Source organism: Myotis yumanensis, unplaced genomic scaffold (assembly GCF_028538775.1).
Source record: "Myotis yumanensis isolate MYYU_CA2020_CCGP unplaced genomic scaffold, mMyoYum1.0.hap1 SCAF_5, whole genome shotgun sequence".
NCBI lineage: Eukaryota > Metazoa > Chordata > Mammalia > Chiroptera > Vespertilionidae > Myotis > Myotis yumanensis.
The window spans coordinates 40,723,847-40,749,658 of NW_027223756.1; the positions used below are offsets into that span (position 1 = coordinate 40,723,847).

Sequence of the window (25,812 nt, forward strand, 5' to 3'; positions counted from 1 at the left end):
GTCAGTGCAAAGGTTGAGATTGCTTCTTTCTCACCAGATCAGAAATTCTTGGGGCAATCTTTGCAAGAGCACAATGAAGATCATCTTCCTCAACAAGTCTACTTCTGTATTTAGACTTGATAACCAACAAGCTGAAAAACCCTATTTCACAAAGATATGTTGTTGGAAATGGAAGAAGAAGGCGCAACACAGTCTCAGACAGAACAGGATATGACTGCAACCATTTGAACCAGAATTTTGTAATTGGCATTGTAGAGAAATCAGTTCTCGCTGCATCATTGTTAATAAGTTCAATGAACTCCTCTTGTGCTGTCTCAGGAACATCTTCAACTTTGACTGTGAATGGGCTTCTGGCAAGTGCAAATGGGATGTCAGGTAGATTTGGAAAGTACGATGAAATTTCATCTGCAAGCATGTGCAAGTGTTCTTCCACAGAAATTATCATTGTAATCCTTTTGTCTGGTTCAATGTCATGTTCCTCAAAGAAAGCAGATAAGGTAAGCAACATGTAAATTTTATTTTCATCCAATTTATTTTTGCCAAAGCTGAAGTTTCATTTGAAATGATTGGATCTTTTCAGACAAATCGAGGCATGTTGCATTTGGTCCTTGCAGTGATAAATTTAACTCATTCAAGATGGCAAAGATGGCAACCAAGTAAGCTATTTTATGCAGTTCACTTTTATCGCTGAAAAGTGCTTCGAACTGCGGTCTTGCTTTCTGATTAAAAAATGTTTTTATTTCATCACGAAGCTCAAAAACATGTTTTAAAATTTTTCCTCTTGACAACCATCTCACTTCAGTGTGAAATAGCACAGCATTATTTGGTGCATCCAACTCGTTGCACAGTTGCGAAAACAGTCGACTGTTTAAAGTGCTCACCTTTACAAAATTGACACAACTTATGATGCTTTTCATTACTTCTTGTAACTCTTGTGGCAGTGTCTTCATTGCTAATATTTACCGATGAATCATACATTGAGTACCGATGACTTTTGGTGACTCATTCAGTACCAAACGTTGAAATCCAGATTGACATCCTAGCATAGCTGGAGCACCATCTGTGCAAACACCACAAACATTTTCCCAAGAGATCTTATGCTCTTTCAGAAATGAACCAACTGTGTTAAATACATCACGTGCAGTAGTTGTCGTTTCAAGAGGTTTGCAAAAAAGAAACTCATCTTTAAAGTGGCCATCATTAATATACCTCACGTAAACCAGTAACTGTGAACAGTTTGCAATGTCTGTAGATTCATCAAGCTGGATACTAAATATTGGAAGTGGAGCAGATTTAATTTCCTGGGTTACCTGTTTAAGAATATCAGCAGACATGTCATCTATTCTTCTGCAGACAGTGTCATTAGATAAGGAAATTGCACTCAATTTCGTAACAAATTCATCTCTGATCATAACTCGAACAATGTCTTTGGCCGCTGGCAACAGTAAATCCTCAGCAATGGTGTGAGGTTTCATAGCTTTGGTTATTCTGAGTGCCACCAAATATGAAGCTTCAACGGCTGCTACGTTTTGTTTGTGGTACTTGCCACCAGTGTCAAGTCTGTCTTTCTTGAGTCTATCAGCTTTGCTTCTAAAATAGTTGGTATCCTTGCTGGCAAAGCTTGGATGCTTGCCATCAAAATGGCGTTTTAGTTTGTTCGGCTTCATAGATTTGGCTGATAGAACTTCACAACAAATAACACATTGCGGTTTCTCAATTCCTGCTCTAATTATTGAGGTAAAACCATACTGTAAAAAAATCCTCACTATATTTTCTTTTCTTAACGTTCTTCTCTACATGATCCATTGTCATGGGATGGTTTGCTAATGAAAATAATATATAACAATAGCTTTAATAATACAAAAGATGATACATGGCGTAGTTCGGTCAATACAGTTCATTAAAGTGTCCTATGATTTACCATTCTCTGTGTTGTTGTTTTTTACATACCTGTTACTATCACAAGGGGGCAGTATTCACATCAACCACAGCTGAATATAAAAAGACCGATCAGCATCCAGATTAAGTTTCCATGGTACAGATATATTTTTTTTTTGCAGTAGTTGATGATTTTACATTTACCCAGTAATTATAATTCATGAAGTGTCATTTTACCTCCAATACTGCTGCTTTCAACACAGTAGCTGCTTTTAACAGAGTAGCTGCTTTCAACACAGCAGCTGCTTTCTACACAGTAGCTGCTCTCTACACATGTGTGACTGGTCCACATAAGTACATTATGGCACCAACCCTGTCATATACACCTGTAAATTATGTCATCATGCTGGATACTCATATGTGGGTGTATCTGCATGTAGGCGAACCTGCCTGGAGAAAGATAGAGGAGCGGTGTCTCAGTTCCTAAGACCATCAAAAATATGTGTTTTCCGATGGTCTTAGGCGACCCCTGTGAAAGGGTCGTTTGACCCCCAAAGGGGTTGCGACCCACAGGGTGAGAACTGCTGCTATACAGAATAGGAAGCAGAATCTAGATCAGATTCAATGATTGTTTGATTCTAAAACTGATCTATATTTAAGAGAAAAAAATTAAGAGTCTTAGCCACAAAAATATGATTGCCTACATTATTTTAAATTAACATTGTCTTTAAATATTAAACTGTCACTTTTTATTAATTTGTTTCTCCAGAAACATCTCCTTAGTATAACCATATACAAGTACTTGAACTAAAAGTCTTTTACTTTTGATGCTTTGTTTGCTTGTTTTGTGTTTACTGTTTCCTTGTGTCTGTTATGAGTTCATGAATAGGATGTAAAGGAAGGGGTTAATATATTCTGCCACTCCAAAATTACTACCCACAACCAAAATCATAGCTTAGTTTCTTCTCAAAACACATGTTTGCCATTTTTAATCACAGACTCAGTGATTAAGAATGGAATGAAAAAGAGACATGACTACGGAGCAATTCAAATAAACAAAGAATTAAGATGTTGTGATATGTTTATAAAGACTAGAGACATCTGGAATATTCTAACCAAACAGTACAGATAATACACTCTTTCTTTTAATAAGGGCTTTAAGTACCGTAAAATATCAAATTCTAAAGCACTACCGAGGGCCTCTGTTATTTGTCTTTTGTCTTCTAATATAAGCCAAGTTCTGAGTTTCTTCTGTATTGCAATGTATACTGTGTTCACTACTTCTGACTCATATTTGATTTTAATCTTCTTTGTTAAAGAGAATCTATTTGTGTTTAAACAGTGTTCTGTTAATCAAATCTTAATGAATTATGTTTGTCATATATGACTATTCACTTAGATCACTCTCTGTTCGAAAGGAAGATATGCCATGTTAAATAGGAAGTAGATATTCTGATACCAATCTAGAATTGCTCCTTTATTATTTGAAAGATATTCAAATGGTATAATTTTTTATGGCCTGTGATTGTATTAGTCAAGGCCCAGTTGAAGGAACTATTAGGCATTGCGTTAGATTCAGAGAAGACCAGTTATTTAGCTTGCCTCCCCTGGCAGAATCTGCTAATTGATACAACACAATTAAAACAAAGAAGTAAAAGGAAGAACAGAAAGAAGAAACTAGAGTTAGAGTTTTATGAATACTTATTTAATTGCTGGATAAAAGAAAGAGATTATACATTTAAAAAGACAGACGAGTGTTTATAGAGGAAAACAAATAGATTTAACAACAATAGCAAAACAAAAAATTGTCTGAGACACCAATTGATTAAATTGGCAACAAACATGAATATTTATTTTTTTAAAAGCAAAACAATAGCTAATATGTAAAAAATATAATAAAAATTTATGTTAAAAGAAGACACCCTTTTTATCCTTTTTAAATGGGCCAGTATTTAAGATGTGCTGTATTCAAATATATATGTTTCTTTGTTTTGCTGGAAGGAAATGCTTTGGTTTGGCTTATTAATAGGGATATAATTTCTGGAAAGCAACCTGGCAGTAACCAATAAGGATCATTAAAAGTTAAAATTCTTTTTAAAAATTTCTGTAATTTGACTAAACATGGCAGAAGACATGTCTGTTTTGTTTGCCACTGTGTCCTCTGTAGCTTTTAAAGCACCTCTCTCTCTCTCTCTCTCTCTCTCTCACACACACACACACACACACACATACACACACAAGTACCTGACATAGTTACTTTCCAATAAATTGTTATCACGATGATAATAATAAAAGTATAAATAGTTACTTTCCAATAAATTGTTATCATCAATGATAATAATAAAAGCATGAATTTTCATAGCAATATAATCTAGAAAAATCCTGAATGTCAACATTAAAGGAACAATTTTGAAAATTGGGCAATTCATATGACAAAATATTTAGCCAATAAAACATTTATGTAAAATTATTTAATAGCAAGTGAATACTCATTAAACACTAATACAATATCAAGTAGTCTTATTGTAATCTATACTTCATTGTCTCAAACAAATTTAAAATAAAATATATGATAAAATATTGGCTGTGGGTCAAGTTTATTTGTGTTTTTAGAATCAACATTGGTAGGATTCTCTTAATTCTCCACTCACTATAGATGACAAAAATAACAGTTCAAATTGTTCTGCACTTTTGAATGTTTTAAAAAGTAGTAAACCTAGACTGAATATATCATTCTTCTTAACACTTTCTGATATTACATACATATATATTACATATAAATTAAAAGCATCTACTTTCTTTATTCTTTTTATATTCTAGCATGAAATTCAATGTCAGTTTCATTTTAATGTTAATGCAGTCTTTAACTATTATCCATATTAATATACTTTTAGTCTTAGATAAATTGGATACTTATACTTAATAAAGATTAAAATATGACCAACTATTCACATAGTATATATTTCAACAAAAGGGTAGATTGTCACAAACAGTTGTTGGACTGGGCAGTTTCTCCAAATTATGGTAGGTAATTACTAGTTTGTGGCAAATGCCACAATACCAAGAGACCTAGCCTCACATTTAGTGTAAGCAATTTCCATTCCAGTGGCTTTGCTCACAAACTCACATGTACTATATTATGAAGGACTGAAACCCTAACCCTTTATTTTGTTTCTCCCATAAGTGTGATGTTAAAAAATATGATTTTCGTTTCCATCTTGTAGTTTCAGCTTTATTTACATACACTGGTGTTTCCACATTAACCTTTGTAAATTGAACACTGGTCAGAAAAGAAAGATTAAATATATGCTTATGGAAGGAGAAGCTAAGTACCAAATGATAAAGGTCAGAAACTTCTCATAAAAGACTAGAAACGGTAACTGTTTAGAAAAAAACTAGCTTTTTTGCCTCTCCCCCGTGTTGCCTTGAGGCAATTATTGCCTGTTTCTCTGCAGAAATTGACAACAGCAGCCAAGACATCAGTGTCCTCATGAAATAAGTGACCAGTTGCCCTTAGGCCAGTGATGGCGAACCTTTTGAGCTCAGCGTGTCAGCTTTTTGAAAAACCCTAACTTAACTCTGGTGCGGTGTCACATATAGAAATTTTTTGACATTTGCAACCATAGTAAAACAAAGACTTATATTTTTGATATTTATTTTATACATTTAAATGCCATTTTACAAAGAAAAATCAACCAAAAAATGAGTTCGCGTGTCACCTTTGACACGCACACGTGTCGTAGGTTCGCCATCACTGCCTTAGGCATTGAATGTCCCATCCAACTCTCTGTAAATCCCCAGGGCTGTGGATTAAAATTTAGGGAGGCTGTCACTTCCTAATCATACCACACTGCCCAGTTCAAAATTCAAGGTTACAAAAGATCAAAAGGCCAAAAGAAAAAGACGCAACCAATGTAAAACAGAAATAGAAATTTTGACTTATTCAAAATATTGACTTTATTGATTTTGTATATACACACACATATTCATATACATCTGTAAAAAAAAATTACAAATGGAAATTATCAACAACAGTATCCTGGTAGAGTTTTCAGTATAAGGCTATCTCTTATGCTGTAAAACAGAGGTCAGCAAATGACCAAATTGGATCTGCTTCTTGTTTTTGTAAATAAAGTTTTACTGGAACACAGCCATACATTCCCAATAATTTCTATGTTAGCTATAGCTGCTGTCACATTATAAGGACAAGGTTAAGTATTAGTGTGACAGAGACTGTCTGGCCCTCAAATCCTAAAATATTTCCTATCTTGCTTTTTATATAAGAAAAAATTGCCAAACCTTGCTCTAAACCAGGGGTCCTCAAACTTTTTAAACAGGGGGCCAGTTCACTGTCCCTCAGACTGTTGGAGGGCCGGACTATAGTTTAAAAAAAAAAACTGAACAAATTCCTATGCACACTGCACATATTTTATTTTGAAGTAAAAAAACAAAATGGTAACAAATACAATATTTGTATTTGCATGTGGCCCGCGGGCCATAGTTTGAGGACCCCCTGCTCTAAACTCACAGACTGAGGTTGCCTGTACTTTAAAGATCCATCCTCGGCACACGTTACCAGCGCAGCTGACACCCACCAAAACAAGACCTCAGGGTAAGACAAACTGAACAACATAGGCAACCCATAATAAGGAGAGAATTTTAACAGATGGAACAAGAATCTAAAATGTGTGTTAAAGATAGATGATTGATGGATAGGTATTGTCAATAGAAAGCAGAATTAAAATTTATTTAAAAATGAAATAGAAATATTAAGTATGAAAAAAATATGAGTTGGCATGAAGAGAATAAAAGATTTATCAATGGTAGATTGGATATACCTGAACAAATGAATGAGTGAATTGAAATATCAGACTGTGGAATTTTCCAGAGGAAAGCAAGAAAAACTAAATTGATCCAGCTTATGAATAAGTACAAAATAATAAAATTTCTCAAAAAGGAAAAAAAAAATGGAAAGAGGAAAATATTTGGAGACAGGGTTCTTACTCTGGTAATATGCCGGGCTATTATTATCACTAAAAGCCACTAAAATTATTTCATTTTAAAATATTTTCTCAAAAGATCAAGAGCTGACATGATATGATAGTTAGGAATTACCATATAACGCCCAGAAGATGTGAACCGGCTCATTAGAATGTTTGCCTCTGGCCCAGCCTGCTTGGCTGGGTGGTTGAGCATTGACCTATGAACCAGGAGGTCATGGTTCAATTCCCAGTCAGGGCACATTCCCAGGTTGTGGGCTTGATCCTCAGTGTGGGGTATGCAGGAGGCAGCTGATCAATGATTCTCTCTCATTATTGATGTTTTTCATTCTCTCTCTCTCTCTCTCTCTCTCTCTCTCTCTCTCTCTCCCCTTCCTCTCTGAAATCAATAAAAATATATTTAAAAAAGAAAAAAGAATGTTTGCCTCTGGGGGACCTATATAGGGAATGAAGAATGACAAGGACATGAAAGTGAGATAGAATAAAGTGAGTATGATTAGCCCAAACATCTTCACCTGGGGTCTAAAAGATGAAAAAAAAAAATTGGGCATTTCATAAAGTAATGAGGACAAATGTGTAAAGATCAGGATAAAGAATTGTTATAAAAGCTATTTGTTTTGATGTATGCCCTAAAGTTCAAATGAGCTATAGTCTCTAGTTTCTTTCATGACTGAACATAAAAATATAATTTTCCCTATAGTCTATTAAAACTGCTGAATATCTTCAATTTTAGAAGTATCTAATTTCATATTTAGTGAAAGCTTTCACTAAGTAATCCTTTTAAAATAATTAAACTGTTAGTGGAAGAGCAAAAATAACTTAAACCTCATTTATTCATGCATATAATTTCTCTATATCTTCATTTTCTTTCATTTATATTTTGGGAAGCATCTTTACTTAATTTTTTTATTTACTAAGAGGACCACCCTTACTTTTTATCATGTATTATAGTACCACAATTTTTGAAACCCAAGGGAGAAAAATAAAATAAAATGAATGCCTCATTCCTGGTCTTTCAGTAAAACCACTATCCATACAATATTTTACATTATGTACCTGGCATACATAAGTTGTAATTCTATGTGTAGGTTTTAGCTACAAATGAATGTGTTATTTTAAAGTAATTATCATGGAGAGCTTCCATTTATTCAAATAACTGTACCATTATCTAAATCATTTTTATAATCCTCTTTCAGAATTGTTCAAAAGTTATTTTATGTACTGAATAATACCCGTTCTCTGTATTACTTAATTTTGCCATATCTTGTTTTTTAAAATAAATATGTATACTATAAAATATGAATTACACAAAATATACACTTCCCATTCCACAGAATGAATGATTTTCACTTGTTCCCCCAAATTAAATCCACTCATAAATGATAAATATAACAGTATTTATACTAAATACAAAGGTATCTCACAGGCTCTCCAAAGAATTTGATCTCCTACAACAAGTACCTAAATGTTTTTTTTCTACTTCTTCGTACTTGAATGGAGCATTAGCAAACAACAACCAAAAGAAAAAACCCTATTATTCTCTTAAAATCACACATCATAGCCATGGTCTATAAAAAATTTTGGTTCTAGCCGAGACTGGTTTGGCTCAGCGGATAGAGCGTCGGCCTGCGGACTGAAGGGTCCCGGGTTCGATTCAGGTCAAGGGCATGTACCTGGGTTGTGGGCACATCCCCAGTGGGGGATGTGCAGGAGGCAGCTGATCGATGTTTAACTCTCTATCTCTCTCCCTTCCTCTCTGTAAAAAAGCAATAAAACGTATTTTTTTTTAAAAAATTGGTTCTATTTTAACCTACAATTTTTTTTTTGGCTAACTTACTTCAAAATAGGGGTATTAAAATTGTACCTTTTTTGGCAGAGGAAGTTTTGAGAAAGGCTTAAAGATGTCTTTCTTTTAAAAGAACAGCTTCCAATGCTTTAAAAAGTTTTCAAGTCCTAAAAAATACAGAAATGGTAAAATTTAACTTTCTTGTCTGTTTCCAATTCACTCAATATGTATATACTGTATATATACTGCCATATGTACATACTGTATGTACCTAATGGCACGTATAGTAGAGGAACATGCAGAAGTGAACGTCCTAACCTAAACAAAGAAGCTCGTGGTAGCATTTTTAGTATTCAGGTTTCCATAGATACTTCGGGTTACAGGCTGTCGACATCAGAGAACTTGAACTTGCTGTCTGCTCTATTGCTCTTAATTTTTTTTTACCTTAAATAAAGAAAGGCAGTAGGAGATTCCTAAAGATCTTTTTTCTTTGCCACTATCCCCAGGCAAGAAGGAGGAATTAGCCTTGCAATCTGATCCTTCTAGTCTCTGCATTTAATTTTAAGGCAGAAACTAAGCGACCAAAGACCTTAAGATTGACGAACAGCAGAGGGCAGCATTTACCCGTCGCTGAAATATCCCAGGGCTCAGTCAAGTTTTAAATTTGGATGGGGTCACTGTGGCAAAAATGCATGCCATATGCCCTATATTGTATTTGCGTTGCTTGGTTTAAATTCTTATTTTCAAACTGGTTTCTCTTAAAGGGAAAGGAATACTGACTTGATTCCTAGTCACTTTTTTCTTTTCTTTTAAAGAAGCGATGCATGCGACAACAAAAATCAACTACTGTAAATAGCAGGGGAATTAATTTGAGTGCAGTACTTGGCACGTGAGCATTCTTCAAATTTAAATTTCATCCTGTTTATATTTTTTCATATCTATTTTCCCCAGACCAGAGAGAGAGAGAGAGAGAGAAGAAAAAGAAACAAAAACCCCCAAATTTTGTCAGCATTCCTTTGGCTACAGAATGTCAAGAGGGAAATATTCCAACAGAGATGAAAATTCCAAACTTTGCAACAGGAAAAGGGCTCCGTCTTTCCCAAGGGCTACCATTGTTATTGTTGTGCTCTAAGGTTTGGCTACTGGCACCTGGGATCCAGTTGGGAAGGGAAACAAAACAAACACCGAGTTTCCCTAGCTCTTCCTATAGGAAGTCCAGAGTGCAGTGGGTACGGAGGCGGCGGTGCCCTTAGTCACCTGGGAGCTGGGGAGGGGAGCTGGGTGCAGGTTTAGGGTGGAGCCAGCCCAGGAGTGCAGGGAGCACGCTCTGTAGACCGAGGAGGACCGGGGAAGAGTCGGTTTGCATTTGGTCGGATCCATAGAAAGAGAAGAGGCAGGAAACGGTTAAAGCCAATCTGCGCTGTGCATTCCCAGACAGGCTTTGCTTAATCCTTCCTCCCCGCTCTACCAGACCCTCGCCCCCCGCCTTTCTTTTCTTTCTCTCGACCCCCTTACCCCTGAGTTATTACTACCATAACAACCGAACGGCTTCTCCCGGACCCCGCCACTAAAGTTATTTATCTGCAAACCTGACCTAACCCCCATCAATTCAGCGGCAGCTTTTTGCTGTTATTGCTCTGACGCCGGCCAAGACTTGACCAAAAGGGTGAGGGGGGGGAGAAAAATATCGCCCCCTTCTCAGCGCCTCCGACTCGCGGGGGTCCCACCCCGGAACGCCCACAGTCCCCGGGAGGCCACGGGAGTGATTAGCGTCGGGAACAGCCAGTCGGCAGCCCGGGCACCCCGCGCGCGCGGGCGGGGCGGCGCCGGGCCCAATGGGCTGGGCGGGGGCGGGGCCGTGGGTGACAGGCTGGGAGCCAGGGGGAGTCGTCGCGAACCCAGAGCGGATCAATGAGTGGCGAGCAAAGTTTCGGAGTCCGGCTCGCCCCGCGGTCTGCCCGCCCCCCTGTTTGTGTGGCGGCAGCGGCGGCGCGCGGCACGAGTGCGCGCGCGCGCGGCGGACAAGGGGCGGGGAGAGGGAGGACTCGGGGGCGCGGAGAGGGGCTCCCGAGCTCCGGCTGCACCGCCGCACAACCTCCAGCCCGGCGGGCGAGCAGCAGAGCGCTGACAGGCGCCGTCCCGAGCTGCCGCGGGCGCCGCCACTGCTCGGCGCCGCGTCCCCGCCTCCCCGCCGACGGCACAGGAGAAAGGGGTCCAAGCGCCCCCAAACCCAAAGCCTTGTGGATTACAAAGTGAAACTGACCCGGGACCATAAAAACCAAGAGCACCGGGGCAGGGGCGAGGCGCAATAGAGTGGGGCTCTGCCGGGGCCGCCCGACCACGGTCCCCTCGGCATGCTGAGGGGAGGGGACGCGGGGACCGCACGCCGCTGCCGCCTGACCCCCGCGAGGCCGAGAAGAACGGGGGACCTGCGCTCGCTGTGGATGTACAAATAACGGGTCGGCAGGCGCCCCGGCGGAAGTAAAATAAAACCATGCCGAGGAGCGCTGGACGTTGCCTGCGCCGGCAGCAGGGGCGGCGGCCGCGGCTGCAGGAGGAGGAGGATGCGGCGGAGCGCTCGCGGGCACCGAAGCCCTAGCGCCCGCGCCGGGAGCGCTGTTTGCCAGCCGCCCGCGCGCTGCCGCCCCGCCTGGGCCTCGCAGCCACTCGGGCAGCCCCGTGGAGGGGCGCCACAGCCAGTTCCTGACGGGTGGGGACTCGCGGAGACCCGGAGACCCCGGGTCTCCAGCCTTTAGGGGAGGAATTCGCGCACCTCCCGGCTCCCTCCCGCCCCTCCCTGCGCGCAGTCGTCCTCTGCCCGCGGCGCCACCCGCGTCGGTCCTCCCCTCCTCAGTTGCTTGGCCGCGGGCAAGTTCCAAAGTTTCTGAAGAGTGTTTGCAACGATCGCTCGTACACCTTAAACACTGGCCACCTCTCGCAGCTCTCGGCCACTCGGGGAAAACGCTCAGAGTCTCCAGATTCAGAACCAACGTGAAGGGGGGGAAATACTGAGGTTTGAGAAACTTTCCTGGAACTCACCAGCGCCCAGGAGCGCCCCGCGGAATGCTCGGCCGCCTCTCGCACCCGCTTCCCTCTGGCACGACGCGTCTAAATGGCTACCTGGACAGAGCCTTTAGCTGAGGCGACTTGCTTCTGCTGGGCTGGCGGTTCCTTGAAATAACAGAACTCTCGGGACCATCAGTTACATTTGCCAGGATACTTAATCCCGGCCCTTGCATTCTTTTTGCCTCATCTATTCCTCCTATTGATCGCGCCTTTCCAGGGAGCCGGGATCATGGACTTGGCCGCACGCTGGACTGTTGGCCGCGCCTGGCTCCCGCTGCCCACCCCCTCGATACTCAAGCTCCTGCGCCTCTTCGGGCTGCTGTCCCTGCTCTCCGGGCCGACCCAGGTTGGCGGGGCCGAGCAGCGCCAGGTGTTCCAAGTCCTGGAGGAGCAGCCCCCAGGCACGCTGGTGGGCACCATCCAGACGCGCCCCGGCTTCACCTACCGGCTCAGCGAAAGCCACGCCCTGTTTGCCATAAACAGCAGCACGGGGACCCTGTACACCACGGCCACCATCGACCGCGAGAGCCTGCCCAGCGACGTGATCAACCTGGTGGTCCTTTCCAGCTCGCCCACCTACCCCACCGAGGTGCGAGTGCTGGTGTGGGACCTCAATGACAACGCCCCTGTCTTCCCGGACCCCTCCATCATAGTCACTTTTAAGGAGGACAGCAGCAGTGGGCGCCAAGTCATCTTGGACACGGCGACCGACGCAGACATCGGCTCCAATGGCGTGGACCACCACTCCTACCGCATCGTCCAGGGCAACGAGGAGGGTCGCTTCCGCCTGGACATCACCCTGAACCCGAGCGGCGAGGGCGCCTTCCTGCACCTGGTGTCCGAGGGCGGGCTGGACCGCGAGGTCACGCCGCAGTACCAGCTGCTGGTGGAAGTGAAGGACAAGGGCGAGCCCAAGCGGCGGGGCTACCTTCAGGTAAACGTGACTGTGCAGGACATTAATGACAACCCCCCGGTGTTTGGCAGTTCCCACTACCAGGCGGGGGTGCCTGAGGACGCGGCCGTGGGCTCCAGCGTCCTCCAGGTGGCGGCGGCGGACGCGGACGAGGGCACCAACGCGGACATCCGCTATCGGCTGCAGGACGAGGGGACCCCCTTCCAGATTGACCCCGAAACGGGGCTCATCACGGTGAGGGAGCCCCTGGACTTCGAGGCCCGGCGCCAGTACTCCTTGACGGTGCAGGCGCTGGACCGGGGCGTGCCTTCCCTCACCGGGCGCGCCGAGGCGCTCATTCAGCTCCTGGACGTCAACGACAATGACCCGGTGGTGAAATTCCGCTACTTCCCCGCCACCTCGCGCTACGCCTCGGTGGACGAGAACGCTCAGGTGGGCACTGTGGTGGCTCTGCTCACCGTGACGGACGCGGACTCCCCCGCGGCCAACGGGAACATATCGGTGCAAATTCTTGCCGGCAACGAGCAGCGCCACTTTGAGGTGCAGAGCAGCAAAGTGCCGAACCTGAGCCTCATCAAAGTGGCCAGCGCCCTGGACCGCGAGCGCATTCCTTCTTACAACCTAACCGTGTCTGTCTCGGATAACTACGGGGCGCCCCCTGCCGCCGCGGTCCGGGCGCGCTCTTCTGTGGCCAGCCTGGTGATTTTTGTCAATGACATCAATGACCACCCTCCGGTCTTTGCGCAGCAAGTGTACAGAGTGAACCTGAGCGAGGAGGCGCCTCCGGGAAGCTACGTGAGTGGAGTGTCTGCCACGGATGGCGACTCTGGTCTCAATGCCAATTTGCGTTACAGCATTGTCTCTGGCAATGGACTAGGTTGGTTCCATATCAGTGAACATAGCGGCCTGGTGACCACCGGGCCTGCTGGGGGCTTGGACCGTGAAGTTGCTTCCCAAATTGTACTGAATATTAGTGCTCGGGACCAGGGCGTTCACCCCAAGGTCTCCTACGCCCAGCTTGTAGTAACTCTCCTGGATGTGAATGATGAAAAGCCAGTATTTAGCCAGCCACAAGGGTATGATGTGTCTGTGGTTGAGAACGCCCCAACAGGGACAGAACTGCTGGTGCTCAGGGCAACTGATGGGGACCTGGGTGACAATGGGACGGTGCGTTTCTCCTTACAAGAGGCTGAGACTGACCAGAGGTCTTTCCGTCTGGATCCTGTGTCTGGGAGGTTGAGTACTATCTCCTCCTTGGACAGAGAGGAGCAATCTTTCTACTCCCTGTTGGTTTTGGCCACAGATCTGGGCTCCCCTCCCCAGTCCTCAGTGGCTCGCATAAATGTGAGTCTCCTGGATATGAATGACAACAGTCCCGTGTTCTACCCAGTCCAGTACTTTGCTCATATTCAGGAGAATGAGCCCGGAGGTAGCTACATCACCACAGTGTCTGCCACTGACCCTGACTTGGGTCTCAACGGAACTATCAAATATAGCATATCAGCCGGGGACAGGTCTCGGTTTCAGGTTAATGCTCAGAGTGGGGTTATTTCGACAAGAATGGCCCTAGACAGAGAAGAAAAAACAGCTTACCAACTCCAAGTAGTGGCTACTGATGGTGGCAATTTGCAGTCTCCCAACCAGGCAGTAGTAACCATCACTGTATTGGACACTCAAGACAACCCACCTGTATTCAGTCAGGCTGCCTACAGCTTCGTGGTCTTTGAGAATGTGGCTCTGGGATATCATGTGGGCAGTGTGTCTGCTTCCACCATGGATCTCAATGCCAACATCAGTTATCTCATTACTACTGGGGATCAGAAAGGTATGTTTGCTATCAACCAGTTCACTGGGCAGCTTACCACAGGGAGTGTGATTGACAGAGAAGACCAGTCCTTTTATCAGCTGAAAGTAGTGGCCAGCGGGGGCACGGTGACTGGAGACACTATGGTTAACATAACAGTGAAGGATTTGAATGACAACTCTCCCCATTTCCTTCAGGCAGTAGAGAGTGTGAATGTGGTGGAGAATTGGCAGGCTGGTCACAGCATTTTTCAAGCGAAAGCTGTGGACCCTGATGAAGGTGTTAATGGCATGGTGCTCTATACCCTGAAGCAGAACCCCAAGAATCTCTTTACTATCAATGAGAAGGATGGTCATGTTAGTCTGCTAGGGCCCCTGGATGTCCATGCTGGTTCCTACCAGTTAGAGATCTTGGCATCTGATATGGGCGTTCCACAGCTCTCCTCTAGTGTCATCTTAACGGTTTATGTCCATGACGTAAATGACAACCCACCAGTATTTGACCAGCTCTCCTATGAGGTCACCCTTTCTGAGTCAGAACCTGTGAATTCTCGATTCTTTAAAGTACAAGCTTTTGATAAGGATTCAGGAGCCAATGGTGAAATTGCATACAGCATTGCTGAAGGAAATATAGGGGATGCTTTTGGCATATTCCCAGATGGTCAATTGTATATAAAAAGTGAACTGGACCGTGAACTTCAAGACAGATATGTTTTACTGGTTGTTGCTTCTGACAGAGCTGTGGAACCCCTTAGTGCTACTGTGAATGTTACTGTAATTTTAGAAGATGTAAATGATAACAGACCTCTTTTTAACAGTACCAATTACTCATTTTATTTTGAAGAGGAGCAGAAAGCTGGGTCATTTGTGGGCAAAGTAAGTGCTGTAGATAAAGACTTTGGGCCAAATGGAGAAGTAAGGTATTCATTTGAAATGGTGCAGCCAGATTTCGAGTTGCATGCTCTTAGTGGAGAAATTACAAATACTCATCAGTTTGACAGGGAGTCTCTTATGAGACGCAGGGGGACTGCAGTGTTTAGCTTTACAGTCATTGCAACAGACCAGGGGCTCCCACAGCCTCTCAAGGATCAGGCCACTGTCCATGTTTACATGAAGGATATAAACGATAACGCTCCCAAATTTGTAAAAGACTTTTATCAAGCTACAATATCAGAGTCTGCAGCCAACCTGACACAGGTTTTAAGAGTATCTGCCTCAGATGTTGATGAAGGTAATAATGGACTTATTCATTATTCTGTAATAAAAGGAAATGAAGAAAGACAGTTTGCTATAGATAGTATCTCTGGCCAGGTGACACTAATTGGCAAATTAGACTATGAAGCCACACCCGCCTATTCCCTTGTAATTCAAGCAGTGGATTCAGGGGCAGTCTCCCTCAATTCAACCTGTACCTTAAATATTGATATTTTAGATGAAAATGACAATACCCCCTCTTTCCCCAAATCAACACTCTTTGTTGATGTTTTGGAAAACATGAGAATCGGTGAACTCGTGTCCTCCGTTACTGCCACGGATTCAGATTCCGGTGACAATGCTGATTTGCACTACAGCATTACTGGGACTAACAACCATGGAACTTTCAGCATTAGCCCAAACACTGGGAGTATTTTTCTTGCCAAGAAATTGGACTTTGAAACACAGTCTTTGTACAAATTAAATATAACGGCAAAAGACCAAGGAAGGCCTCCTCGTTCATCTACAATGTCAGTGGTTATCCAGGTGAGGGATTTCAATGACAACCCTCCTAGCTTTCCTCCTGGGGATATTTTCAAGTCTATTGTTGAGAACATTCCCATTGGTACGTCTGTCATTTCAGTGACTGCCCATGACCCTGATGCAGACATTAATGGGCAGCTAGCCTACACGATCATCCAACAGATGCCAAGGGGCAACCACTTTGGCATAGATGAAGTCAAAGGCACTATATATACCAACGCTGAAATAGATCGGGAATTTGCTAATCTCTTCGAGTTAACCGTGAAAGCCAACGACCAAGCTGTGCCTATAGAAACTAGAAGGTATGCTCTGAAAAATGTGACCATTTTGGTTACAGACCTCAATGACAACGTCCCAGTGTTCATATCGCAAAACGCCCTTGCTGCAGACCCTTCGGCGGTGATTGGTTCTGTGCTGACAACAGTCATGGCTGCTGACCCGGATGAAGGTGCCAATGGAGAGGTGGAGTACGAGATCATCAATGGGGACACAGACACCTTCGTGGTGGACCGTTTCAGTGGAGACTTGAGAGTGGCCTCCGCGCTGGTGCCTTCACAGCTGATCTATAATCTCATCGTTTCAGCAACAGACCTTGGCCCGGAAAGGAGGAAATCTACCACTGAACTGACCGTCATTCTTCAGGGCCTCGATGGACCTGTCTTTACTCAACCCAAATATATAACTATTTTGAAGGAAGGGGAACCCATTGGTACCAATGTAATATCAATAGAAGCGGCTAGCCCTAGAGGATCGGAAGCCCCAGTGGAGTATTATATTGTTTCAGTTCGTTGTGAAGAAAAAACCGTTGGGCGCCTCTTTACTATTGGACGACAAACTGGCATGATTCAGACAGCAGCCATTCTGGACCGGGAGCAAGGAGCTTGCCTTTACCTGGTGGAGGTTTATGCCATAGAAAAATCAACTGCTTTTCCCAGAACACAGAGAGCAGAGGTAATGATTTTGTCATCCTTTCTGACTTATTTGTTGCTATGCTTTCCAGAAAGATCACTCTTCTTTATATGACTTTCCATAATTATTTACCTGTATTGTTGATCATTGGTTTTACTGACAGGAGTATATAAAAATGTTCTGGCACAAAGACTAACAAGAATTAAATAAAATCTAGCTTTAATCCTGGTCAAAACTAAACAATGCACAGTTTTTTACTTTATAGTTCACCTCATAGAAGTCATATGTATATATATAGGCTAGGGAGAAATTTTTGGCCATTTCTGAAGTGCCCCCCACCCCAAACAAAACAAGACAAAAAACAACCATCCCACATTCAATTACATAAGCTGAATCCCAGCACTAAACTAAACACCTCTCAGTAAGGAAGCCTACCAGAGAATGGGTGATTTCAGACTTAAGAATTTTCTGTTCCAAAATTAAGAACTTTGGTAGAAATCAGCATTACAGCCTAGCTGTCTAGGGGGCGTGGCCTTGGAGGGCAGTATTAACTTTCACATCCTCAGCAGCCTTAGTAGTTTCTTTATAGACAGTGACTAATTTCAATGTGCCAAGCCAAGTTCAAGGAGATTCCTGATTTCATCTGCCTTCACATTTTAGGCACTGTCTTTTGACTTAGGGCAATCCTTTCTTTACCTTCTTAACCTAAAACATGTAATGTGCTGTGAATGATCAGAGATTAGAGGCTGTTTCTTGAGACAAGACTGTGTTGTTCAATACCCTGGTTTAGGTACACATTGTTCTGTCTGCTGACAGGTGAGAAGTTAGTTTCACAGTATAAGCCAAGAGAATTCCAAGCTTGGCCTCCCCTGGGTTATATTTTAGGATACTACCTCCGTGTATCATTGACTTGTTTTTTTTTAAATTGAACTACTGCCAATGTTGTCTTGATATCTACCAGAAATGATATAGCTGTGCTCTGGAAAGCTCCTGTTTGCCATTTTCTAAGTTCTTTCTGTCCCTCCTTACTCCCCTCAAAGTCATTCTGATGCCACTCAGCCAAAAACACAAAATATCAAATGCGGTTTGTGATATTTGGCCGTAAACCAGACATAACATGCTTGTGAGACTGAGGCTCATGTATTTGTTTTCTTGCTTTCTTTTCTATTTGGGGAAGGTGAGGGGTTTTCTTCATTTAAAATGCTCATTTATTATTATCGTCTTTTTGAATCCTGTGTGATTTTTTTTTCATAATAGGTAGCTATGTCTGTTCAATGGGTGGAGCAGCAAATTCATGGCCTAGAGGATATGAGAGATATAATTAGAGGTATATTTCTTAATAGAGATATAATTCTCAGAGATATAATCCTAAGTGGAATTCAGTTTTTTTTTTCTTTTACACATAGCCCTGAAGGGACTTCTAACCCAAATGTCCTCTTTTACCTAATTGGTTTTTTAAAGATCTTAACATAGGTCTTATATGTTGAGCTATTTGATTTGACTCGGGCCTTGATTTATGTAATTTTATTTTGATTTGGTATATTCCTCCCCTAAACCCTCTCCCTGTCTCTTCCTTCCTTCTCTGGAATCACTACTAGATGAAGAGATTGTATTAGTTTGAAGACTGAAATAGTTATTAAAGATAGACTTTAGATGAACTTGTTAAACTATAAGACAAATGATATTATTGGTTGTTGTTTGTTGGTTCAGTATATTACACTTATTAGAGAATATGGAGAATGAGAATAAATGTCCATGGTTATCATTAGAAGGTTTGCTTTATTATTTACTCATTGGATATATAAAGATTATTTTAGATTAAATTTATTAAGTAGTGCTGTCTCTGTAATAGGTCTGCATATTAAAAAATAATTAGAAATCATTTTGTTAGTAATAGGGAATAATATGTTTGTTGCTTTTTTAAACCCCAGTAACACCTATATGAAAAGTTATTAATATTTACTGTACCCTATTTATTAAAAAATCTAGGAGAAGTCCTTATGCTGATTGTTTTATAAGAAGAAAAATTGTTTGTCAGGGTGTCTTCTGTGAACGAAAGTGCTGAAATTGTAAACCAAGTTTGAGTTCCCAAGGTCCAACCACTCCTAAAATTAAAAGCAAATGTGCTTCCCCAAAGAATATTGAAAGCAGTAGTTGGGAGCTAGAATTTCATATTATTATTGGTTGTATCTTTTAAGTATATGCAACAAAATACTTTTTCCTTCTGCTGAAACAATTAATTTACCATGATTCTGCAAAGAAAAGTTATAAATTACTTCTGGTTGTCAGAGGTGATTTTTCAGTTGTTTGTTTCCAAGTGCAAACTTCATTCCAATGTATTTTAAAACATTTACTCATGTACACTGATAGGCATCTGGCTTGCTTACTCAGGTTTCTGGCTAGAGTCATGGCTGACCACATTCCATGGGCAAGCAGAGGGTCAGTGGGTAAAAGAGAAATGATTTCATCTGCATTCTTTGTCCAGCTCTGATGCGTGTGGAGCAGGGATGGGGACTGTGGCTCTGATTTTGCTCATTCCAAAGATCTGTCCAGTTGTGTGCCTTCATTTACCCTACTCGCATAGCTAACATTTTGGCCTGAAAAAGAGTGTCTCTGAAGGATGACTTTGGATTGCCGACATAAGGTTTATTATCTTTTTATTTTGTGCCTTTACATTCTCAGAAGAGTCTAGATGAGGTTAAAATAGCTCATATAAATTTTCAATCATTTTTCTAGGTTCAACAAACAATGGAGATGTGTAGTACATCAATAAGCATTTCTCTTTTAATATGTGTTGCAAGGGAACATGCAGCTGAGGGGCTGGGTTGGACCTCTTCGAGGTCAGAAGCTTAGTTTCATTGACCGTTTTGATCTCAGAGCCTAGTCTGACGCCTGGTGTATAGTAGGTGCTCCGCACATGTTTGCTGAATGAGATGGTAGAAGAACTGAGTCCAGAACGTGTGTTCTTGTGCCTCAGAAATAAATTAACCGAGGTAAGCTGGGGGAGTGGAGGAAGTCAATAAATTTGATCTTGATCATTAACTGCACTAAGGACCAGGGCACACCAATTATCTCTGTTCTACAAGTGTATTGAGAATTGTCAGAAAACTCAGAAAGGAAAAGAGGAACTTAAGTGGGTGATCTCACATGGAACTTAGGGTTTAAATGGAAGGAAATATTGTCTGTGTCCAGGTCCCAGTTCTCAAATTTGTTGGTCTCAGTCCCCCAAGGATCCCCAAAAGAGCATTTGCTTAGGTATGTCTTATTTATTGATAGTGACCATTAGAACATTAAAATTGAGAAAAAGTTAAAGTATTAATTCATGTAAAAATCACATTAAACCTATAACATTTTAATTTTATTGTATTGAATAAAACTGTATTTTGCCAAAATGAAGAATAATGAAAAAAAGAGACATTATTTTACATTTTCATAGATCTCTTTAATATCTGGCTTAAGAGAAGACAGCTAGATTCTCAAATCTCCTTCAGCCTATTGCAGAAAATGTTGTTTTGGTTGAAGCATGTGAAAAGAACCAATCCTGAATCAGAGATATGCAGTTGGATAAGGGAGAGATACTTTGATATCTTTTTTAGAGAACTGTCAACTTTCTTTTGATACACACCAGAACTCCACAAGTGACATTTTTTTAAAAACTTACTTGCAATGTGGAGTCTGAAACCCTGTCAGTGAACTATTCATGATTTGTTACAAAAAAATATGTCGATCTACTTGTATTCTGAATGGACATTTACCTATGCATAACTTGGAAATATCAGGCATTGGTTATTTGGAAAATATTGGTATATGTGATAAGGATATTAACATAAGTGTCTTTAAGTGTATTGGCTCTCAACCTCAGAGTGATGGTTAGAAGGTTTCCGGAATTTGAATTTTCACTTGACAGTGCAAGTTTTATCATTAGTAACATATATTGTTAGTTGCTTTCCTTGAAGTGCCAGGTTCCCTTTGTTCATTTTCAAACAAACCCAGCAAAAAAACTGTTGGCCAGATACTAAGTCTAAAAAAACGTAGTTTCCCTGTCTGTTGTCCTTTCAAGTAAAAATCACATTCCATAAATAAAGCAGCTAGTTCAGCTCGAAACTCAAACAGCTGCCCATTTGCTTTGCTGTGAGACAGCGGCAGTGCTTAGGGATAGATCACTGGTTCTCTGTGCACATTTCAGTGTTTGTCATAAGAATAGTGAAAAGACCTAGAGATTTAAGGGTCCAGCGTTAATAAAATTCATAATTTTACTATTTTTTTCGAGGAGTTTTCTCCAGTGTTTAAGTGGAACTGGCACATTATTTTTACTGTGAGTGCCTAGCAGTGCAGAATACAATTATTGCTGGGTACTTGGGAACTGCTGTTTTGATTTGTGCTCAGGCAACAGTCTTACCCACCACGGCGTTTGCACCTCTGATGTAAGTGTCAGCACAGTGAACAAGACAGACAGTGTTTTCCATTATGATGAAGACAGTTTCGATTCCCCAGTTCTCTTTAATGGCACTCTAGAATGGAGCCCATGTTATACAGTGCATTGCAATCCAGTAAAAAACAAATGAAAACCACACTAGTAGAAATATTCTAGTGTGAGTGGAACAGAATTCATTAAAGATCAGAAATGAGTTTTAACAATAGGATCATAACTTATTTTCACAATGAAAACATCAAGATTTCTAAGAGAAGTGATGGAGACTTTTGTGAGATCAGTGCTGACTACCAAATTTGGAAATGATTTTCTCCCAGAGGGTTTAGAATCAGAGTTAGTGCATCTTAGATTAAATGTCTGTGTATCTTGTGTATCACAGGTAAAATATAAGCAACAGAACTGAATATATACTAATATGATAATAATAATAAAATAATAATAAAATAATAAAATGTATCGAGTATTGCGAAGTGCTTTTATAGGGGTTTTATTATTTGAGCCTCATGACAACACTAGTAATAATCATTCCCACATCATAGCTGTGGAAACAGTCTCAGAAAAGTTAAAGGCTACAGGGGGTCAAATATATAGTGACAGAAGATTTGACTTTGGGTGGTGGGCACCCAATGCAATATACAGATGATGTATTATAGAAATGTACACTTGAAACCTATATAATTTCATTAACTAGCTAAAGGCCCAGTGCACAGGTTCATGCATGGGTGGCGTCCGGGCCTGTTGGGAGGAGGAGACGGCGGGAGGTTGGCTGTCCAGCCTGGCCCGATCGGGGCCATCAGGGCCAGGCCATCCAGGGGGCCCCACTGCAGATTGGGGTGGGGGGGGGCAATTGGGGGTGGTGCTGGCCATGGGGAGGGACTGTGGGTGGTGGGTCAGCCATCCCTGCCCCCAAATGGGTTGGGGGGCTGATTGGGGGTCAGCGGCTGGGGGGAGGGGCCATGGGAGGTTGGCTGACCGACACTGCCCCTGATTGGTGTGTGTGGGGGGGTTAATCAAGGGGGAGGGGACGCAGGTGGTAGCTGCTGGCCTTGCCCCTGATCAAAGTATGGGGGACCAATTGGGGGTGGAACTGGCTGGGGGAAGGGGCCATGGGCTGATTGGGGTGGGGGGGTCCATTTGGAGGCAGGCCCAGCCAAGGGGAGGGGCCACAGGCAGTTGGCTGGCCAGCCCTGCCTCTAATCAGGGTGGGGAGGCTGATCTGGGGTGGGGCCAGCCGGAGGTAGGGGCTGCAGGAGGTTGGCCATCCAGTCCCGCCCCCTATTGGGGTAGGGGGGTGATCGGTGATGGGGCCAGCTGGGGGGAGGGGCTTTGGCCAATCGGGGTGGTAGGGGATCACTGGGGGCGGGGCTGGCTGGGTGGAGGGGCCGGAGGAGGTTGGTGGGCTGGCCCCACCCCTGATCGGGCCAGTTCGCTGGCCGCAGTGGGCGTCATAGCGACCAGTTGTTCCAGTCATTATGGCGTTCTGGTCACTGGCTTTTTATATATAGATAGATAATAAATTTAATGGAATTAAAAAATTACTTGCTTAAGTTTGGATAGATAGAAAGGAAAACAATGCTCAGACTTATATAAGTCCATTATTTGTACTCCCAGCTACTACTAAAAAAACCCAGGGCCATCTGTGGTTTTATTACAAGCAGGACTCTTGAGTATGTTGATATGAGCATATATGTATGCTTTTACCAATCTTGTTTGCACACCCTTGTTGGCTGTTGAAAAGTCTTTGACAAGTAGTATTATGTATTGTCTGAACTAAGGGACACATGAGTGTTGCCTGCCTCAGTCAAGGCCATTGGCAGATGCTGTACACATTTATGGGTCAGTTGGTGGTGGCAGTGACCATCCCCATGGCAGAGTGGCTCTGGGTGTGGTTCTGGAGCAGGGAAGAGGGTGAGACCATGAAGCGGGGAACGAGAAGCATATGAAGAGCACAGGTTTGCCGGCTTCTCCTGCTCCATGATGCTGTGCAATTTGGAAGCTGTAATTTATGAAGGGGGAGAATGCAATTTTGGATTTTCAGATGATAAACCTTACTCTTTTAAGAAATAATGGTGAAGTTGGAGTGGATGGAGTGTGGAGATTATATTAAAAGGAGAAAACATTTTATTGCTTCCCTTCTAGATCTCCAGAATAGAACTTTTAAAAAATAACCTGTGATTATTTCTGATATTTTCTTCCTATTGGTATGTTTTTAAATTCATTAAACAAAATACTTAAAAGGACTCAAAGGGCTCTGTAAGTTTTCAAGACATGTACAAGTGGATACTACAAACAGGAATATTGATGGCCAATTAAGCTCATGCTGCATACTTTGTAAAATGGCTCAGGATGTTTGATTTGGTCTCTCAGTTTGGTAATTGATTTCATAGACATAATTTATCTTCCGATGAAGTTATTGGTTTGTTTTTTTTGCCTTTGTTAAAGCCCTAATCATTTTAATCCTATATTATTCCATTAAATGTTGAGGCAACTAGTTTTGAAAATATTTATGTACTTAGCATTTTGTGGAATCAATTTTTCATCTCATTGTCTGCATCTTGCACTTTGTCATCATTACAGTGAAAAACTGCCCACGGACCTCATTAGTAGTGAGGACTGTTGAGTTAGCGACTATAAAGAATTCCACAGGCCCTGAGGTGAATCTTCTGTTCCAAGAATTAATAAATCTAGGGCTCAGCTCTTTATGATACCCTGAAAGTATTCTGAATTAGAGCTTGTGAGTGGAAATAAGAAAAGAATAATTGGCAAATTATATGGGCCAAGATGAATTAAAAAGTTCCTTAAAGTGTCCTAAATACAGAATATGTTCAATATTTTCTAGTACTTTCAGGCTTCAAGTAATCTGTGACAACAGAGACCAATTGCAGTTGCACATTAAATAATGAGCAGAGAGTATGAGGAATTCAGACAAGTGAAAAAAAATCCTATTAGACAAATATTCTTTATAAAATACATGTACTATATTATGTTAATATATACTATTGATATATAATATCATATATTAACATGTGTGCAACCATTATACAAAGACTGCTAGATTATCCCTGGTGTTAATATTTTGAGAAAAAGTTATGAACATGAAATATAACCTAATTTGAAGATACTTTATATGTATTAATCAAGATTTGTCTCTAGGGATACAGCTTCTTTAGTTTCCAGACATGCATTTAAGAAATGATCAGGGAGCAAAACCTAACTCTTTAGATATTGAAGAAATGTTGAAAGACATTTACAAGCCACACTTGACGACTGGCAGTTGGGAATCAATCTAATTGTTACTAATCATTTCTTTCAGATTATTTGACACTTTTCTGAAATGTTTTTTTTATCATTTATGGATCCTGACATATTTAAAGTACTTACATTATGTCAAACACTGGTAAGCACCTGGCATTGACTTGCCTTCACAATAATCCTGGATGACATATGACCTCACATCCTTTGACAAATGAGAATATTGAGACTAATGGAGGTTAAGTTTGTGGAGCTGGTTTAGGGAGGACGCAGGATAGGAACCCAGTAGTTTGTCTCTAGATTATGTACATTGGATCCCAACACAGCACTGAGTAACACTACATGTGATAAGGATGGTTGATATTTTCTGTACTCTCACAGGCATACAATTTTTACTGTGTAAAATGTTGATTTTGTATTTCTATGTTCCTTCATAATGGTGACTAAAGTAATATAGTGTCAAGTAAAATTTAGATAATGACCCAGTGGTAGGATTACTTTAGGTCCCTATCAGCCTTTATGCCACAATCTTCGTTCAGGATCTGAAGGAGGGGCTGATGCACAAATGAAAATACTATACAAGAAATATGAATTTAGAAGGCATGTGGGGCCAGGTGGAGACCTCTCTCTTGGAGAGGCTCACTGAAACCTGGCCTTCTCTGCTTTTTATTCAGTTTTAAATACACATCTTGCCCTCAGTAAAGCACAGCAAACAGGTAGCAGACAGGCCGTCTCTATGGTCAATAAAGATCAGTAAAGATCAGTAAGGTCCAGTAAACATTTGAGGCTATCAGGTCAGGAAATTGTGTCGAGCCACTGCTATCTCAAAAGGAACAATGGTGCTCAGTGTTAGCCCTGCTAACACCCAAGGTCCATTGGCCTTCCGCATTCCTTGGTGCTCTCTCATGATAGTATCGGCAGTGGGTGGCTTCCCGAACCTTTAGTTAGGTTAGGCTTAAACAAGTAGATCTATAATCAGTCAGTTCTTTACTTTAATTTCTTAAACTTGAAGAAGAAATATATTTCCAGTCTTCTA

The 25,812-nt window shown here is 41.9% G+C and overlaps 1 protein-coding gene and 1 pseudogene across 3 annotated transcripts in view; one reads left to right on the forward strand and one right to left on the reverse strand.

The window, feature by feature from the left end:
• Position 1: 1 nt before the first annotated feature.
• Positions 2 to 11,903, reverse strand: LOC139011344 (protein FAM200C-like; annotated as a pseudogene).
• FAT4 (FAT atypical cadherin 4) overlaps positions 11,785 to 25,812 on the forward strand; it is a 198,994-nt gene continuing 184,966 nt past the window's right edge. For all 3 annotated transcript variants that reach the window (XM_070415161.1, XM_070415159.1, XM_070415160.1), the window contains exon 1: positions 11,785 to 17,134. In XM_070415161.1, coding sequence (XP_070271262.1) covers positions 11,960 to 17,134 — 5,175 coding nt within the window. In that variant the 5' untranslated portion in view covers positions 11,785 to 11,959. The remainder of the gene's footprint in view (positions 17,135 to 25,812) is intronic.